Source organism: Ranitomeya variabilis, chromosome 4 (genome assembly GCF_051348905.1).
Source record: "Ranitomeya variabilis isolate aRanVar5 chromosome 4, aRanVar5.hap1, whole genome shotgun sequence".
Lineage (NCBI taxonomy): Eukaryota > Metazoa > Chordata > Amphibia > Anura > Dendrobatidae > Ranitomeya > Ranitomeya variabilis.
The window spans coordinates 249,155,032-249,175,891 of NC_135235.1; the positions used below are offsets into that span (position 1 = coordinate 249,155,032).

The window sequence follows — 20,860 nt, forward strand, 5'->3', positions numbered from 1 at the left end:
GCACCTCCCCCCTGCTCTCACCTTCTGTCCCGGGGCTGCAGAGCAGGAGAAGCTGTCTCACCGTGATGACTGGAGCTGCTTCCTGTCTCTCACGTGCTCCGGCTGCCCCGTCCCCCTAGATACGCCTCGGACTGTTGCCGTGCAGGAGGAATCTCCTGCACTGCAACATGGTGTTGGGTGCCTCTGACCTGCCGGGCCCCTGACCCGCCGGGCCCGGTCGCACTGGCAACCGCTGCGACCGCGGTAGTTACACCCTGTTTCTGTATTAATTTGTAAAACAAAAATAAATCTTAATAAAACAGAGTGAACACAGCCATTCCAAATAACACAGTTTCTGCCTAGATTTTTGGTTAGAGGTGGACGTCGGTAGACACAGTTCTGAAGGTCAGCTGGTAAAACGTGGTCCCGTCATGTGTCTTATAGCGTGGCCCCTCGACAGAGCTGTTCCCCATAATGACCATTTTTTCTGTATTTTTAGAACTCGGATTTTCAGGATCCTTACATCTCGTATGGATTTCCAGTGCATGAGAATCCGAATACGTGGAGCCGTCCATTGTGGAAAGATCTATCAATCCAGGAGGTGCCGTGTCCAGATGTAGCAGGTCTGTGCCTCATGTGTGTGGCTGGAGTAATGCTGATAACAGAGAGCACAAGATGCTCACTAGGAAGCTGCTGGAGATTGGCCGTCCTCTGACAACAGCTGCAATGCTGGTACTTTGTGTGGTCATTGTACAATAGATGGACACTTGTTGAGTGCAGCTCAGCTCCTGGTGACCATCACTGTGATATTCATGTAGAAGTAATACGACGCTATCACAGCCCCCTGCGAATATTAATGAATTATATTGAAGGTATATCATCTCTGATCAAATGTTTCTCTCTGTATTAGTTTTGTCCCTTTTCTAGGCGATCATCCATTATTATTTGCAATGATTTCATCCCCGATTTATTATTTAATAGACTCATGTTAAGAAATACTAAACGTTGAATCCTTGTCCCTAAGACAACACTGCAGAGTACAGGAGCGGGAAGTGTTGTCATGGGGTGTCTGAAGATCTTTTTACAAGGTCCTTCCTCTGTAACCCTTTAACTGCCTTGTGTGATGGCTGTGTGTGGCCACTATTAGTGGCTGCAGTCATGTGTCGTCACTTGTGGCATGTAAATGGCAGAAGCCCAGATTCCTGGGGTGAGAGCTCGGCATTCATTAATATTGATGAGACACCATTATAAAGATATAATTAATAGTGACATGTATCCTTCCTCTCTGGTGCAGTGCATGAGACCATGCGGTAACATGATGGGAGTTGTTGTCTGTGCATTGACGTTGGGTTCATCGCAGCATTTGTGGCCGATGACTCACTTCTCCCACTATAAAAGCCGTTTTTCAGTTTTACTCATATTTCTACCTCTGCTGTGAGAGCTGAGAACTTGTCGGTGTCTGAGCCTCGTGGCCCTGCGACAAAAACTGCAGGAATTAAATCAGCAAATACTCGGTGGCATTTTGCACAGCAAACCCCGTTTATATAATGTCCCTCTGACAACACTTGGGTGAATTTCTGCTCCATTTCTGCATTCCTTGGCACGTTTTTTATGCATTTTTTCCCTGGTTTTTTTTACTAGCTTGAGTGAGGTCAATTGAGGAAAGCGCTGGTAAAAACGCACTGAGAATTGACACTGCAGATTATATTCTGCACCAAATCTGCAAATTGAGTCTGGTTCCAAGGACAGACTGCAGCACTCTGAGCACAGCTCTGGAGGTTACCGAAGACAATATATTGGGCTGTAAAAGTGATAACTCATCTGCACAGGACACTTCATCAGTTTTGTGTGTGTGACGTCAAACGCTGATGTGTAATTTCCACAGTCATCATGACAGACAGTGTGCTATAAAATGCTGCAGAATACACAGGATCCACCTACCTGGGCTCATTGTGTAGACCAAGGCCCAAGAGAGGTCCTTGTGTATAACGTCACCCTGTAAGTACAGGACCCCGCAAGTATCAGTAATAATCTCTTAGCCCTTGTGTGGTGATCCTGTATACAGAGGAACCGTACACTTTGTGGGTGTCTTCAGGATAATTTTATCTTTAGATGCAAGTATGTTTGGTGGGTTTGATAGAACATATTGTGTTCTGTATCTTCTATGTATCACTGTACATAGCAGACTGTGTGATGTTATCAGAGAACAAGGTGACTAATGGATTGCTGGTAATCTTCTATTCCACGCTGATTTATAACCCAATCACAATCGACTTTCATCTGCTCAGATTATTGCTGAGGAGGAGCAGTAAGGGTTACAGACCAGGAGGCGAGCGCTGGCCGATCACTGATACATCCAGGATGTAGAAGACAAACTCTGCAACATTCTATTTACAAACCATGTAAAATAAATCAAAAGCCCTGCAAAAGTGCCATTTCTATTAAATTGGTGCACTTGCTCATCTTTATGACATCACATATCAGATTTACATGTCTGGAAACCTGAGACATTGACACCGCTGAAGTGTATTGTCCTAAGTGTTGGCTAATAATATGATTCCGGTGTATGTAGTTTTCTTTGTTTTTAGGTGCAGTCGTAGCTCTGGGAGCCCTCCGTCCTCTCCGTCCTTCCTCCTGGCCTTTTATGCTGTCTTCCGCACTCCCCACACACAGCAATCAGTGGTAGGACGCGCTGCTCGTCCTCTCACAGGACCGAAGAGGCTTCCCCTGATCGGCAGCGAGAGCCCACCCTGGGCCACAGCACGCAGATAGGATTTAGTCATAGACTGACACACGGGCCGGTCACACTCATTCATACGCTCCACACTCATTCACAGTCATTCATTCAGGCTCCTGCCAAATACCCGGAATTTCCTCCTTCCTTTTTATCCTATTTATAACTCGGCCAATTCCTTCCCTGACTTTTCCAGATCTCCGCTCTCTTCCTTTAGGCGCAGTGGGAAATATGTAAATTATTTTATTCCCAGCATCTCTTGGCATTGGAGGGTCTGAGCCTGCTAAATACTTTACTCATGGCCGTACACTACCAACATCTACACCGAGGGCTTCAAGCTCCTCTCTCCAATGGTCCTGAATCTACTACTCCCAGCATGCCATGACAGCCGCAATCTACAGTTCTCCAAGGGATGTAAATGTACCAATCCCATAATGGCCTAATAAGCTTTTTCCTCTTTTGTGAAGTTTCTTATTAGTTTACAGTGCCTTGTGAAAGTATTCGGCCCCCTGGAACTTTTCAACCTTTTCCCACATATCATGCTTCAAACATAAAGATACCAAATGTAAATTTTTGGTGAAGAATCAACAACAAGTGGAACACAATTGTGAAGTTGAAGGACAGTTATTGGTTATTTTACATTTTTGTGGAAATTCAAAAACTGAAAAGTGGGGCGTGCAATATTATTTGGCCCCTTTACTTTCAGTGCAGCAAACTCACTCCAGAAGTTCATTGTGGATCTCTGAATGATCCAATGTTGTCCTAAATGCCTAATGATGATAAATAGAATCCACCTGTGTGTAATCAAGTCTCCGTATAAATGCACCTGCTCTGTGATAGTCTCAGGGTTCTGTTTGAAGCACAGAGAGCATCATGAAGACCAAGGAACACAACAGGCAGGTTCGTGATACTGTTATGTAGAAGCTTAAAGCCAGATTTGGATACAAAATGAGTTCCAAAACTTTAAACATCACAAGGAGCACTGTGCAAGTGATCATACTGAAATGGAAGGAGTATCATACCACTGCAAATCTACCAAGATCCGGACGTCCCTCTAAACTTTCATCTCAAACAAGGAGAAGACTGATCAGAGATGCAGCCAAGAGGCCCATGATCCCTCTGGATGAACTGCAGAGATCTACAGCTGAGGTGGGACAGTCTGTCCATAGGACAACAATCAGTCGTACACTGCACAAATCTGGCCTTTATGGAAGAGTGGAAAGAAGAAAGCCATCTCTCAAAGATATCCATAAAAAGTGTCGTTTAAAGTTTTCAACAAGCCACCTGGGAGACACACCATACATGTGGAAGAAGGTGCTCTGGTCAGATGAAACCAAAATCAAACTTTTTGGCAACAATGCCATCACCCTGAACACACCATCCCCACTGTCAAACATGGTGGTGGCAGCATCATGGTTTAGGCCTGCTTTTCTTCAGCAGGGACAGGGAAGATGGTTAAAATTGATGGGAAGATGGATGGAGCCAAATACAGGACCATTCTTGAAGAAAACCTGTAGGAGTCTGCAAAAGACCCGAGACTGGGACGGAGATTTGTCTTCCAACAAGACAATGATCCCAAACATAAAGCAAAATCTACAATGGAATGGTTCACAAATAAATGTATCCATGTGTTAGAATGGCCAAGTCAGAGTCCAGACCTCAATCCAATCGAGAATCTGTGGAAAGAGCTGAAAACTGCTGTTCACAAACGATCTCCATCAAACCTCACTGAGCTCGAGCTGTTTGCCAAGGAAGAATGGGCAAGAATTTCAGTCTCTCGATGTACAAAACTGATAGAGACATATCCCAAGCTACTTGTAACCACAGCAAAAGTTGGCGCAACAAAGTATTAAGTTACAGGGGCCGAATAATATTGCACGCCCCACTTTTCAGTTTTTGAATTTCCACAAAAATGTAAAATAACCAATAAATTTCATTCAATTTCACAATTGTGTTCCACTTGTTGTTGATTCTTCACCAAAAATTTACATTTGGTATCTTTAGGTTTGAAGCATGATATGTGGGAAAAGGTTGAAAAGTTCCAGGGGCCGAATACTTTCGCAAGGCACTGTACATGGATGTTTCTCTTTATTTTTTGCCTATCCATGTATGAAAGTTCAGATTCCACAGGAAAACTCATTAAACTTTCCCACATTTTAGACATTACACTGTAAAGAATGGAGAAAGCTGGGTACCCATCCCCCATCCATGTGAGAGCAGACTTAGCTTGTGTATATAGTGACAGGAATGAGGACCATGCTGGTTGTCACTCAGAAGCAGATACACCCAGGCCTACATTTGTATTTAGTAAAGAATTAGCAGTTTCTGTCGGCATCCCGATTTCTTTTGCTTTGGAGGAGCATTGAGATATTCGCTAGGACCTGCAGATCTTCATCAGTCATTGTATTTACACTTGACGTTTTCACGCCAGGGACTCATTAAAGCTATGGGAAATGAGCTGCTCCATGAATCAATATTTGCTGCTCGATACCAGCAGACTGAGCTCATGAAGAGGACTCTTGTGGTTAACCCCGGGAGGGAAATCTTCAGGAATAGCTGCAGGGAGTGAGCGGATACTGAGCTTCCAGGGTCTATAGGAGTTAACGTGACGGAGCAGACAATTCCTTGTAGATTCCCATCCAGCTGCACATGACTTCACAAGACACACATCTCCATCTCTGAGAGTCTCCATTCTTCTACTTTTTGGTGTAATGTCCAGCCCCCTCACTGCTGCATTTTACGCCGTGGCTCCCGGCTCTGACATGAATGGGGCCGTTCTGTTCGCTCATTAACACTGGTTATGAATCATTTTGGCTCTGGGTATAGAAGGGCCTGGGGCAACTGGAAGTGGGTCATCTCTGGCTTCATACACTCAGGCTTTGTGTCCCATTCATGACTTCACAGCTTCATCTTTACCATGGTAAAATACCAAGAAAACAGGGCGAACAGTTTGGGGTCTTGGTTGAGGAGCAGGAGGAGAACTGGAAAAAACACAGAACATTATCTAATGTACAGACTAACACTAGGGAATTACAGGCAGGTAACTGTAGGAGCTGTGACCCTACGGTTAAGGAGGCCATAGATACCAAGCAGCAGAGGGATGAGCGGTCATTGAACCCACAGACATCGGCCTGGACTCCCTCACTAATATGGACCGTCACCACGTACAATGCTGCTTATCCTGGGGACTGAAGGAGCATTCACACCGGCAGGTTTCTGCCCATAACCAGCTTTGATAGCTACAACAAGCCAAGATTGTGTAAATGCGGCAGATTTATCACAGTGGTTTAGGCTGGATGATGCATTTGGCAGATTGTTCACTAGTGTCCAGTCAACACCACAGAAATGGACACAAAACTTGTCGGGAATGTAAAGACATTATCTAAAACACATAATGTGGTGCACTTTAGGCCATAATTCTGATGTATGTAGCTTAGTAAATAGTCCCACTGTATAGGGACCTAATGATGGGTAACACAACAGTTCGGTACCCATGTTATCTACATATTGTCTGTCCGCTGTCTCTAACATCACGTGTTCCTTCTGTCTAAAACTCTGAATGTCTCCAAAACTGAACTTCTCGTCTTTCCTCCCTCCACTGTCCCTACGTATACCTAGTACTGCAATTTCCTTGGGTTGGGTCAACCATAACTTCCCTCTCGCTGTCTCAGGGACAGATTTGACACAGAAATTTACTTTATCCCTACAACCAATCACTCACTCATGTCACCTGCATCTTAAAAATATCTCCAGAATCCAACCTTTTTCACCTTTGAAACTGTAAATACTTTTACTGTTGTTCTTATTTATTCTTGTCTGCACCATTGCAACTCTTTACTGATAGGTCTCCCTCTACCCAAACTTTATCCTCTCCAATACATCCTGAATGCAGCAGCCATGATCATATTTCTGTCCAGCTGCTTCACTGAATCATCCACCTTGTACCAGTCATTGCAGTGATTACCTATTCTCTACAGAGTACATTGTAGACTCATTGCTCTCACCCATAAAGTGCTCCACAGTGCTGCACCATCCTACATCTCCTCCTTATCTCTATCTACCACCTACCTGTCCTCTTCCCAGTGCTGCACTGCCCTACATCTCCTCATCTCTGTCTACCACCTACCTGTCCTCTCCCCAGTGCTGCACTGCCCTACATCTCCTCATCTCTGTCTACCACCTACCTGTCCTCTCCACAGTGCTGCACCACCCTTCATCTCCTCCTCATCTCTGTCTACCACCTACCTGTCCTCTCCCCAGTGCTGCACTGCCCTACATCTCCTTCTCATCTCTGTCTACCACCTATCTGTCCTCTCCAAAGTGCTGCACTGCCCTACATCTCCTCCTCATCGCTGTCTACCACCTACCTGTCCTCTCCACAGTGCTGCACTGCCCTACATCTCCTCATCTTACCACCTACCTGTCCTCTCGACAGTGCTGCACCACCCTACATCTCCTCATATGTCTACCACCTACCTGTCCTCTCCACAGTGCTGTACCACCCTACATCTCCTCCTCATCTCTGTCTACCACCTACCCGTCCTCTCCACAGTGCTGCACCATCCTACATCTCCTCATCTCTATCTACCACCTACCTATCCTCTCCCCAGTGCTGCACTGCCCTACATCTCATCCACGTCTCTGTCTACCACCTACCTGTCCTCTCCCCAGTGCTGCACTGCCCTACATCTCCTCATCTCTGTCTACCACCTACCTGCCTCTCCACAGTGCTGCACTACCCTACATCTCCTCCTCCTGTCTACCACCTACCTGTCCTCTCCACAGTGCTGCACTGTCCTACATCTCCTCCTCATCTTACCACCTACCTGTCCTCTCCACAGTGCTGCACCACCCTACATCTCCTCGTATATCTACCACCTACCTGTCCTCTCCACAGTGCTGCACCGTCCTACATCTCCTCCTCATCTCTATCTACCACCTACCTGTCCTCTCCCCAGTGCTACACTGCCCTACATCTCCTCCTCATCTCTGTCTACCACCTACCTGTCCTCTCCCCAGTGCTGCACTGCCCTACATCTCCTCATCTGTCTACCACCTATCTGTCCTCTCCAAAGTGCTGCACTGCCCTACATCTCCTCATCGCTGTCTACCACCTACCTGTCCTCTCCACAGTGCTGCACTGCCCTACATCTCCTCATCTTACCACCTACCAGTCCTCTCCACAGTGCTGCACCACCCTACATCTCCTCGTATGTCTACCACCTACCTTTCCTCTCCACAGTGCTGCACCACCCTACATCTCCTCCTCATCTCTGTCTACCACCTACATCTCCTCCTCCTCTCTCTACCACCTACCTGTCCTCTCCACAGTGGTGCACTGCCCTACATCTCCTCCTCATCTCTGTCTACCACCTACCTGTCCTCTCCACAGTGCTGCACCGTCCTACATCTCCTCCGTCTACGACCTACCTGTCCTCTCCACAGTGCTGCACCGTCCTACATCTCCTCCTCATCTCTGTCTACCACCTACCTGTCCTCTCCACAGTGCTGCACTGTTCTACATCTCCTCCTCATCTCTGTCTACCACCTACCTGTCGTCTCCAGAATGCTGCACCGTCCTACATCTCCTCCTCCTCTCTCTACCACCTACCTGTCCTCTCCACAGTGCTGCACCATCCTACATCTCCTCCTCATCTGTCTACCACCTATCTGTCCTCTCCACAGTGCTGCACCGCCCTTCATCTCCTTCTCATTTCTGTCTACCACCTACCTGTCCTCTCCAGAGTCCTGCACCGTCCTACATCTCCTCCTCCTCTCTCTACCACCTACCTGTCCTCTCCACAGTGCTGCACCGTCCTACATCTCCTCATCTCTGTCTACCACCTACCTGTCCTCTCCACAGTCCTGCACCGTCCTACATCTCCTCCTCCTCTCTCTACCACCTACCTGTCCTCTCCACAGTGCTGCACCGTCCTACATCTCCTCATCTCTGTCTACCACCTACCTGTCCTCTCCACAGTGCTGCACTGTTCTACATCTCCTCCTCATCTCTGTCTACCACCTACCTGTCCTCTCGAGAATGCTGCACCGTCCTACATCTCCTCCTCCTCTCTCTACCACCTACTTGTCCTCTCCACAGTGCTGCACCATTCTACATCTCCTCCTCATCTGTCTATGTAGCGCCCCCACTGCCGCAGGGCCGAGGGGTACCCGGTACCGGGCCTCTGGGTCTCTGCTCTGGGGTTGTCACGGTGGCTAGACCCGGTCCGTGACCCTGCTGAGGGGCGCCCAATGAAAGGTGTGGATGGTGGTGGTAGTGCGGTGCAGTGCTGGTCACAGTAAATAACGAGGACACCAGGTTGCAGTCTCTTTACCTCTTTACTGAAGGCTTCAAGATCCTCAGTCCGGAATACGGTTAACCAGGCTGCGCAAGTCCTGCCGGTCCGATGGCACCTCCAGAGTTCCCTTTGCAGGTGGAAATCTGTGCCTACCTTCTAGCGCTTGTGTGTTGCGGTCCTCCCCTGCTGTGCTCACGGGATAGTCCCCACAACTGTTATGTCTGTTTCTCATGTTCCCTCACAACTCGATTCTGATGTTCTTCTTCGTCCCCAGATTATATGGCTAGGACGCACCCGTATGACGGGTAGGCTCGGAGCTCTTCCTGGACCCTAGTGTCGCCCTTCTCCTATTGTTTCCCCCTGTGTCTTCGTAGGTGATTTGTGTGAGACAGCCCGCCTATAGTTGACTGTCCTGCCGTAGGTTTGAAGTATTGCTTGGAGCCTAGTACTTCCACGGCGTTCCGGCCACCGGCTACGCGCCTCAGTAGGATGTTGCCTCGTCTTACAGCACGACTCCTACTGGTATTTCTCCTTGTTGCGTTGATCTCGTTTCTCACTCAGCACAATATACCTCGCTTCTTGTCCTTTCTTAGGGCACCGCCGCTATCTAGTGCAGGCGCGGTCCCGTAACGTTCTCTCTGTTCGCTAGGTCTCTGCCAGGATCCCACCCCTGACAGGGACCCCCCTGAGTCTCTCCCCGCAACACCCTCTGCCACAGGGTGTTGCCTGTTCGATTCCCAGTCAGCTTCTCTTCTAACTTCCTATCCAACCCCCAGTTTTACCAGATTGTGAGGAGTGGCCTAATACATAGTACCCTTAGCTCCCCCTGGAGGCCAGACTGTGAAGTGTATTGGTGTCTGTGATACCTGGTCAGATGAACTCCTTCAGTGCCATCAGACGTACCATAGCCCCCCTTAGCGGCAGAGCATCAGTACTGCAACGACCAGGACTCTGGGGCGCTGCACTCCCCCCCCGGTTAAATCCAGTACTCCTGGACTGGGAAGAAAACAACAATATATGTCAGCAAAAAGACATACAATTTTGAAATGCGATAACAATAAGCAAATTTGAACAGAGCTTCCCTTTATGGGAGGTGAGGACACTTGAACGTTACAAACATGGTTAAATACTTTAAATAACGTACTATAAATAACTTTTCTTACCCAACCGGGTATTCTACTTAGTGCAAATTTCTGAACAATAAGTTAACATTGCCTTTAAGGACGTACACGCTGAATCCACTAAAGACCTTCTTATAAAACATTATAAGGCTAATCAACTTTTTCTTCATGTTCCACCTTTACATCTGCAGGACCGCCTGTCTATCTGCCCCAGGCCTACTGCCTCTCGTTCTGTTGCAGGACCGCCCCTTTCCGCCCGGGCCTACTGCCTTTCTGCTACTATACACAGTATAGTACGTATCATCCATCTCTCAGTTCAGGATCACCGAGCCATCTCTGTATGGCTCCTAGGAGGACTCACCGATTAACCCCGTATGGGTTCACTTCCTGTCCTCATTCTTCTAGCAACATCATTAAACATTTCTTACTATCAACTGTCTGACTACATATAACTTTACATGTAAGCATTATCACTATTTCTCTTAAGGCATCATTATACTTTAAGTGCTATGGCTGAACGTTCCCTTTAAGAAGAAACCAAGTCTCTATGAGGTAGTGCAACTTCTCAAGCTGCAAGTCCGTACGCAGCAAGGACTCCAGTACTGCTTCCAGGAACAGTTTCTTCGCAAAGAGTCCTTTCTTTTATAAAACCAGTAGAGGGCACCTTTAAGAAGGTGCAAACTATTTACAATGAGTTTGTAATCATGCAGTGTTCATGATCCAGCAGTTCTTTCAACAATGATAAAACAAGAAACAAAACAAAAAGCAGAAGAAGGGATCCCGGGTAAACAAAGGGATCCCTTTAAGAGTTACCCTAGTCGGGTCATAGCAGCAAGAGGACAAACAGTTAACTATTTACATGTTCGGAAGATGAGAACATTTACTTGAACCACTCAGGAGGCAGCACCGGCGGAGGCAACCCCTTTGGATATTGCCCGCCGCCTGGTACTGCGTAAGGGGGAGCGCTGTCCCATCTGGGGGTCTGCGTGCCCACAGTGTTCCGTTCTGGGGCAGCTAGTGCACTGACCACCTGAGAAGACGCCCCCTTGGCCACGACAGTGGTTGCGGTGACAATGTTGCAGGTCGTGGTTTTGATAATGGTGTACGTCGGAGTGACCTCGGTGGTTTTGGTGATGATCATGGGCTGATCACAAGGGGGCACCTTTGCCACGGGGGTCAGCTTCACTGGCACCTTAGTCGGGGGTGTCACGAGGTTTTGCTTCCTATGGACATTCAGGGTGAACCACCCCTTTTCCCCAAAGTGCCTGGTATAAGTAACTTCTTCCCCCGGGTAGAGATCCCGGTCTGGGTGGCCTTCTCTGAGATGAGACTCCACATCCCGCCGGTTGACAAAGACTTCGGCGTACAGGCCCGGCTCTTTTATAAAGCCCCAGCCTCTGCGGAGCTTGAAGGCGACAACGGTGCCCTGCCTGCGCGGGGCCTGGTGAGCGACGGGGTCCTTACGGGCCCGGTCCTTGACCGCCAAGTCCTTTTGGTGGTAGGCCTCTAGCCCGGCCTGGTACGCCCTTTCCTTCTCCTCCCACTGCTGTTCCAGCTGGGCCTGGTATTCCTCCCAGCTCAGGGCCTGCACCATCTCCCCTTCCTGTGTCTTCACCCCGGGGAACCCCATGAGGTTGGGTCCTAGGTTCACCAAGCGGCACACTGTACGCTCCGCATGGACCTCGCTCAGTGGGGTAATTGGTGGAATCGGGGCTTTCAAGAGGTGTTCCATACCCGTTGTCTCCTCCCACGGTAACAAGCGCTGGAGTCTATGGGTCCCAGGGAGAGGGGGTGCCGCGACGGGGCCTATCAACAGACCCTCAGCCAGCGGGACAGGGTCGGCGGACTCACCAGTCGGTGCGTGCCCCTCCTCCTCGGTCGGCTCCGCTGGCGGTATGGTCAATGGGAGCGTCGGCTGGGGTTCCGGCAGCAACGCCGGGTCCGACGTTAGAAGGCCCTCCGCTGGCGCCTCCGTCTGCAGCTGGAGGAGTTGTTCAATCAAGCCCTCCATTTGCAGGAGGCCGGCCCCAATCGCGGAGAGCTGGCCGCTGGGCTCATCCGGGTGGCTGGGGGAGTCTTCGGCTTCAACCCCGCATTCCTGGTCTGAGCGACTCATCATGGCGTCCTCCGCATGGGTCGCTTCCTGGTCCTTTTCCCGCTCTCTCCTTCGTGGGCGGTTTCGTTTTCTCTGTCTCCGCCCACCATTGAGAATCAGGAGGCGGATCTCGGCTGCTGACGGACACGTCCTCACGGTGCAGAAATATTTAGACTGGGCGGCCATTGTCTTTCGCGCTCTTCAGCTGGTCCACGCCTACTCCACGCCCCTCTTCTCCCCCTGCGCTCTCCTCAGCGCTGTAATGGCGGCTGGTTTTGGCTGCAAATGGCAATCCACAGTCTTTGCAATAAGTCACAGTCCAAGTATAATAAAGCACAGTTCCAAGGCACACATGACCTGATTCTTCAGGCTTACGTAGATCCTGTTCGTGACGCCAAGTTGTAGCGCCCCCACTGCCGCAGGGTACCCGGTACCGGGCCTCTGGGTCTCTGCTCTGGGGTTGTCACGGTGGCTAGACCCGGTCCGTGACCCTGCTGAGGGGCGCCCAATGAAAGGTGTGGATGGTGGTGGTAGTGCGGTGCAGTGCTGGTCACAGTAAATAACGAGGACACCAGGTTGCAGTCTCTTTACCTCTTTACTGAAGGCTTCAGGATCCTCAGTCCGGAATACGGTTAACCAGGCTGCGCAAGTCCTGCCGGTCCGATGGCACCTCCAGAGTTCCCTTTGCAGGTGGAAATCTGTGCCTACCTTCTAGCGCTTGTGTGTTGCGGTCCTCCCCTGCTGTGCTCACGGGATAGTCCCCACAACTGTTGTGTCTGTTTCTCGTGTTCCCTCACAACTCGATTCTGATGTTCTTCTTCGTCCCCCAGATGATATGGCTAGGACGCGCCCGTATGACGGGTAGGCTCGGAGCTCTTCCTGGACCCTAGTGTCGCCCTTCTCCTATTGTTGCCCCCTGTGTCTTCGTAGGTGATTTGTGTGAGACAGCCCGCCTATAGCTGACTGTCCTGCCGTAGGTTTGAAGTATTGCTTGGAGCCTAGTACTTCCTCGGCGTTCCGGCCACCGGCTACGCGCCTCAGTAGGATGTTGCCTCGTCTTACAGCACGACTCCTACTGGTATTTCTCCTTGTTGCGTTGATCTCGTTTCTCACTCAGCACAATATACCTCGCTTCTTGTCCTTTCTTAGGGCACCGCCACTATCTAGTGCAGGCGCGGTCCCGTAACGTTCTCTCTGTTCGCTAGGTCTCTGCCAGGATCCCACCCCTGACAGGGACCCCCCTGAGTCTCTCCCCGCAACACCCTCTGCCACAGGGTGTTGCCTGTTCGATTCCCAGTCAGCTTCTCTTCTAACTTCCTATCCAACCCCCAGTTTTACCAGATTGTGAGGAGTGGCCTAATACATAGTACCCTTAGCTCCCCCTGGAGGCCAGATTGTGAAGTGTATTGGTGTCTGTGATACCTGGTCAGATGAACTCCTTCAGTGCCATCAGACGTACCATAGCCCCCCTTAGCGGCAGAGCATCAGTACTGCATCTACCACCTATCTGTCCTCTCCACAGTGCTGCACCGCCCTTCATCTCCTCCTCATTTATGTCTACCACCTACCTGTCCTCTCCAGAGTCCTGCACCATCCTACATCTCCTCCTCCTCTCTCTACCACCTACCTGTCCTCTCCACAGTGCTGCACCGTCCTACATCTCCTCCTCTGTCTACCACCTACCTGTCCTCTCCACAGTGCTGCACTGTCCTACATCTCCTACTCATCTGTCTACCACCTATCTGTCCTCTCCACAGTGCTGCACCGTTCTACATCTCCTCCTCCTCTGTCTACCACCTATCTGTCCTCTCCACAGTGCTGCACTGCCCTACATCTCCTCCTCATCTCTGTCTACCACCTACCTGTCCTCTCCACAGAGCTTCACCGTGGTGCTAACCCTCATCTCTATCACCCTACCCGTCCTCTCTGTTCTCCAACTGATCTAAGAGTAGCATCCTCTATAATGAGAATCTCGCACCTCCATCTCCAATAATTCCCTCGTGCTTCGCCAACCTTCTGGAATGCACTATCCTGAAGATCAGATTAATTTCTATCCTCGCTCCTCCTGTAACTGGTGATGTCTGTGACTCTGTGATGCCTTTGTTGTCTGTAAATGTCCCAGCTTATTGGGTATAGAAATACAATTATTCTGATATTGTTGTCATCACATCCACTTTCCACATGGCAGTGGGGCCCGGACAAGCATAATCTTCATACTGGCGTGCTACCCAGGCCGATAATTCAGAATGCATGTTTCCCCAATTATTGGCCTTTGTAAATGCACCTGAAGAGTTGGATTACCAGCAGATCCCACTGAATGACTAAACCGTGGTTTGCAGTCAGTGGCTTTGGAGCTGAATGTGGCAATGTGGATTGACATCTTGACCTACATTCATTCTCTGAATCCCTCCTCCCTCTCACAGATATAAGTTCCTTACACAATGCGGATGACGCTGCCGCTCTATATAACACCACAATAGCTGTAGCTTTGGAATCTGCTGCCCCACTTACACATACCAAAGCTCGCAAGATCAACAGGCAGTCCTGGCACACCAGCCTGACCAAAGAACTGAGGCGAGCTTCCAGGGCTGATGAGCACAGATGGAAAAGATCCCACTTCAATGAACACGTCATCACATTCAAACAGTCCTTCACTACTTTCAAGACCACACTCGCCACAGCTAAACAAACCTACTTCTCATCTCTCATATCCTCCCTGTCTCACAACCCTAAACAGTTATTCAACACCTTCAATTCTCTCCTCCGTCCCCCAGCACCTCCTCCCTCCCCACTTATCTCAGCTGAAGACTTTGCCTCATTTTTCAAGCAGAAGATTGATAACATCAGAGACAGTTTTGGTCAATGACCCCCAGAGCCCTTCCTCCCGACTTCCCAGCCCTCCACCTCCAAAACCAACTTCTCCACCATTACAGAAGATCAACTCTCCACTCTACTCTCAAGATCGCATCTCACCACCTGTACACTTGACCCGCTCCCATCCTACTTCATCCCAAACCTCACCACAGTCTTCATCCCAACCCTAATCCATCTCTTCAACCTATCACTAACAACTGGTGTTTTCCCCTCAAGCTTTAAACATGCCTCCATCACACCTATCCTCAAAAAGCCTTCTCTTGACCCATCCTCTGTATCTAGCTATCGCCCCATATCACTTCTCCCCTATGCCTCCAAACTACTGGAACAACACGTCTACCTTGAACTGTCCTCCCATCTCTCTTCTTGCTCCCTCTTTGACCGCTTACAATCTGGCTTCCGGTCACACCATTCCACTGAAACTGCCCTAACTAAGGTCACCAATGACCTCTTAACCGCCAAGAGCAAGCAACACTACTCTGTCCTCCTCCTCCTCGACCTGTCGGCTGCCTGTCTCCTCCTTACATCTGTGACCTCGTCTCCCGGTACTTTCCTACACGCAACCTCCGATCCTCATAAGACCTCCTTCTCTACTCCCCTCTTATATCCTCTTCCCACAATCGCATACAAGATTTCTCTCGCGTATCACCCCTACTCTGGAACCCTCTACCACAACACATCAGACTCTCGCCTACCATCGAAACCTTCAAAAAGAGCCTGGAGACCCACCTCTTCCGACAAGCCTACAACCTGCAGTAACCACCGATCGACCAAACCGCTGCATGACCAGCTCTATCCTCACCTACTGTATTCTCACCCACCCCTTGTAGATTGTGAGCCTTCGCGGGCAGGGTCCTCTCTCCTCCTGTACCAGTTGTGACTTGTATTGTTCAAGATTATTGTACTTGTTTTTATTATGTATACCCCTCCTTACATGTAAAGCGCCATGGAATAAATGGCGCTATAACAATAAATACTAATAATAATAATAATTGTATGATGCCAGTGCGCCAACCTGTGCAATAAATATCTGTGATTTAATTGCCATAGTTCTGTACATTTTGCCTCCACTTTTATATATAATCCCCTTCCCGACCCATGACGCCTATGTGGCGTCATGGAATGATCGCGTCGCTGCAGAGCGGGTGAAAGGGTTAACTCCTATTTTACCCAATCTGCAGGGAGAGGGGGAGTGGTACTTCAGCCCAGGGGGGGTGGCTTCACCCCCCCGTGGCTACGATCGCTCTGATTGGCTGTTGAAAGTGAAACTGCCAATCAGAGCGATTTGTAATATTTCACCTAAAAAACTGGTGAAATATTACAATCCAGCCATGGCCGATGCTGCAATACCATCGGCCATGGCTGGAAAACCTGAAGTGACCCCCCCCACCCCACCGATCGCCCCCCCAGTGCTCCGTTATGGGGTCCGGTCCCCTCCGTCCTGTGCTCCGCTCCCCCGTCCTCCTGCCCGCTCTCCCCCTGCTCCTATGTCACCCCCCGGTGCTCCGACGCCCCCCCCCCGTGCCCCGATCTCCCCCCCCTTATACTTACCGAGGCTCCCGGTGTCGGTCCGTCTCCTCGCTGGGCGCCGCCATCTTCCAAAATGGCGGGCGCATGCTCAGTGCGCCCGCCGAATCTGCCGGCCGGCAGATTCATTACAAGTACATTTTGATCGCTGTGGTAGGTTCTATCACAGCGATCAAAATAAAAAAATAATAAATAAACCCCCCCCCTTTATCACCCCCATAGGTAGGGACAATAATAAAATAAAGAAAATATTTTTTTTTCTTTTTCCACTAGGGTTAGGGTTAGAACTAGGGGTAGGGTTAGGGGTAGGGTTAGGGTTACGGGTAGGGTTAGGGGTAGGGTTATGGCATGTGCACACAGAGCGGATCGGCCGCGGATCCGCAGCGGATCGGCCGCGGATCCGCAGTGGATCGGCCGCGGATCCGCAGCGGATTGGCAGCGGATTGGCCGCGGATTCGCAGCGGATTGGCCGCGGATCCGCAGCGGATTGGCCGCTGCGAATTCGAAGCAGTTTTCCATCAGGTTTACAGTACCATGTACACCTAAGGAAAACCAAATCCGCTGTGCCCATGGTGCGGAAAATTCCGTGCAGAAACGCTGCATTGTATTTTCCGCAGCATGTCAATTCTTTGTGCGGATTCCGCAGCGTTTTACACCTGTTCCTCAATAGGAATCCGCAGGTGAAATCCGCACAAAAAAAACAGTGGAAATCTGCTGTAAATCCGCAGGTAAAACGCAGTGCCTTTTACCTGCAGATTTGTCAAAAATTGTGCGGAAAAATCTCACACGAATCCGCAACGTGGGCACATAGCCTTAGGGTTAGGGTTGGAATTAGAGTTAGGGTTGGAATTAGGGCTAGGGTTTGAAATAGGGTTAAGATTAGGCTTGTGGTTAGGGTTACGGATAGGGTTAGGGGTGTGTTGGGGTTACAGTTGTGGTTAGGGTTGGGATTAGGATTACGGTTGGGATTAGGGTTAGGATTAGGGTTGGAATTAGGGTTACGGGTGTGTTGCAGTTAGGGTTGTGGTTAGGGGTGTGTTGGGGTTAGGGTTGTGATTAGGGTTATGGCTACAGTTGGGATTAGGATTAGGGGTGTGTTGGGATTAGTGTTGAAGTTAGAATTGAGGGGTTTCCACTGTTTAGGCACATCAGGGGTCTCCAAACGCAACATGGCGCCACCATTGATTCCAGCCAATCTTGCGTTCAAAAAGTCAAATGGTGCTCCCGCCCTTCCAAGCCCCGACGTGCGCCCAAACAGTGGTTTACCCCCACATTTGGGGTACCAGCGTACTCAGGACAAACTGGGCAACAACTGTTGGGGTCCAATTTCTCCTGTTACCCTTGCAAAAATAAAAAATTACTTGCTAAAACATAATTTTTGAGGAAAGAACAATTATTTTTTATTTTCACGGCTCTGCGTTATAAACTTCTGTGAAGCACTTGGGGGTTGAAAGTGCTCACCACACATCTAGATAAGTTCCTTCGGGGGTCTAGTTTCCAAAATGGGGTCACTTGTGGGGTGTTTCTACTGTTTAGGCACATCAGGGGCTCTGCAAATGCAATGTGACGCCCGCAGACCATTCCATCAAAGTCTGCATTTCAAATGTCACTACTTCCCTTCCGAGCCCTGACGTGTGCCCAAACAGTGGTTTACCCCCACATATGGGGTATCAGCGTACTCACAACAAACTGGGCAACAAATATTGGGGTCCAATTTCTCCTGTTACCCTTGTGAAAATAAAAAATTGCTTGCTAAAACATCTTTTTTGAGGAAAGAAAAATGATTTTTTATTTTCACGGCTCTGCGTTGTAAACTTCTGTGAAGCACCTGGGGGTTGAACGTGCTCACCACACATCTAGATAAGTTCCTTGGGGGGTCTAGTTTCCAAAATGGAGTCACTTGTGGGGAGTTCCTACTGTTTAGGCACATCAGGGACTCTGCAAACGCAACCTGACGCCCGCAGAGCATTCCATCAAAGTCTGCATTTCAAAACGTCACTACTTCCCTTCCGAACCCCGACGTGTGCCAAAACAGTGGTTTACCCCCACATATGGGGTATCAGCGTACTCAGGAGAAACTGGACAACAACTTTTGGGGTCCAATTTCTCCTGTTACCCTTGGGAAAATAAAAAATTGTGGGCTAAAAAATCATTTTTGAGAAAAGAAAAATTATTTTTTTATTTTCATGGCTCTGCGTTATAAACTTCTGTGAAGCACTTGGGGGTTCAAAGTGCTCACCACACATCTAGATTAGTTCCTTGGGAGGTCTAGTTTCTAAAATGGGGTCACTTGTGCGGGAGCTCCAATGTTTAGGCACACAGGGGCTCTCCAAACGCGACATGGTGTCCGCTAATGATTGGAGCTAATTTTCCATTCAAAAAGCCAAATGGCGTGCCTTCCCTTCCGAGCCCTGCCGTGCGCCCAAACAGTGGTTTACCCCCACATATGGGGTATCATCGTACTCAGGACAAACTGGACAACAACATTTGGGGTCCAATTTCTCCTATTACCCTTGGGAAAATAAAAAATTCTGGGCTAAAAATCATTTTTGAGGAAAGAAAAATTATTTTTTTATTTTCACGGCTCTGCGTTATAAACTTCTGTGAAGCACCTGGAGGTTATAAGTGCTCACTATGCATCTAGATAAGTTCCTTGGGGGGTCTATTTTCCAAAATGGGGTCACTTGTAGGGGAGCTCCAATGTTTAGGCACACAGGGGCTCTCCAAACGCGACATGGTGTCCGCTAACGATTGGAGCTAATTTTCCATTCAAAAAGTCAAATGGCGCTCCTTCCCTTCCGAGCCTTACCATGTGCCCAAACAGTGGTTTACCCCCACATGTGAGGTATTGGTGTACTCAGGAGAAATTGCCCAACAAAATTTAGGATCCATTTTATCCTGTTGCCCATGTGAAAATGAAAAAATTGAGGCTAAAATAATTTTTTTGTGAAAAAAAAGTACTTTTTCATTTTTACGGATCAATTTGTGAAGCACCTGGGGGTTTAAAGTGCTCACTATGCTTCTAGATAAGTTCCTTGGGGGGTCTAATTTCCAAAATGTGGTCACTTGTGGGGGAGCTCCAATGTTTAGGCACACGGGGGCTCTCCAAACGCGACATGGTGTCCGCTAAAGATTGGAGCCAATTTTTCATTCAAAAAGTCAAATGGCGCTCCTTCCCTTCCGAGCCCTGCCGTGCGCCCAAACAGTGGTTTACCCCCACATATGAGGTATCAGCGTACTCAGGACAAATTGGACAACAACGTCCGTGGTCCAGTTTCTCCTTTTACCCTTGGGAAAATAAAAAATTGTTGCTAAAAGATCATTTTTGTGACTAAAAAGTTAAATGTTCATTTTTTACTTCCATGTTGCTTCTGCTGCTGTGAAACACCTGAAGGGTTAATAAACTTCTTGAATGTGGTTTTGAGCACCTTGAGGGGTGCAGTTTTTAGAATGGTGTCACTTTTGGGTATTTTCAGCCATATAGAACCCTCAAACTGACTTCAAATGTGAGGTGGTCCCTAAAAAAAATGGTTTTGTAAATTTTGTTGTAAAAATGAGAAATCACTGGTCAAATTTTAACCCTTATAACTTCCTAGCAAAAAAAAAAATTTGTTTCCAAAATTGTGCTGATGTAAAGTAGACATGTGGGAAATGTTATTTATTAACTATTTTGTGTCACATAACTCTCTGGTTTAACAGAATAAAAATTCAAAATGTGAAAATTGCGAAATTTTCAAAATTTTTGCCAAATTTCCGTTTTTTTTCACAAATAAACTCAAAAATTATCGACCTAAATTTACCACTAACATGAAGCCCAATATGTCACGAAAAAACAATCTCAGAATCGCTAGGATCCGTTGAAGCGTTCCTGAGTTATTACCTCATAAAGGGACACTGGTCAGAATTGCAAAAAACGGCAAGGTCATGAAGGGGTTATGTATACCCCTCCTTACATGTAAAGCGCCATGGAATAAATGGCGCTATAACAATAAATAATAATAATAATAATAATTGTATGATGCCAGTGCGCCAACCTGTGCAATAAATATCTGTGATTTAATTGCCATAGTTCTGTACATTTTGCCTCCATTTTTTTATATAATTAAATGCTTCTCGTGACTAAAGCTGTAGTTGTAAAGGGTTTTTCTCTGCGTAGTACAGCTCAGGTGTCCATGCAGCTTGTAAGCAAACACTGTGAGCAGCGGCTGAGAGGCAGCGCTGGAGCCGCGGA

The 20,860-nt window shown here is 48.5% G+C and overlaps 1 protein-coding gene across 2 annotated transcripts in view; it reads left to right on the forward strand.

The window, feature by feature from the left end:
- ETS1 (ETS proto-oncogene 1, transcription factor) overlaps positions 1–20,860 on the forward strand; it is a 434,342-nt gene that overhangs the window by 348,253 nt on the left and 65,229 nt on the right. For both annotated transcript variants that reach the window (XM_077249415.1, XM_077249416.1), the window contains one exon: positions 479–602. In XM_077249415.1, coding sequence (XP_077105530.1) covers positions 479–602 — 124 coding nt within the window. The remainder of the gene's footprint in view (positions 1–478; positions 603–20,860) is intronic.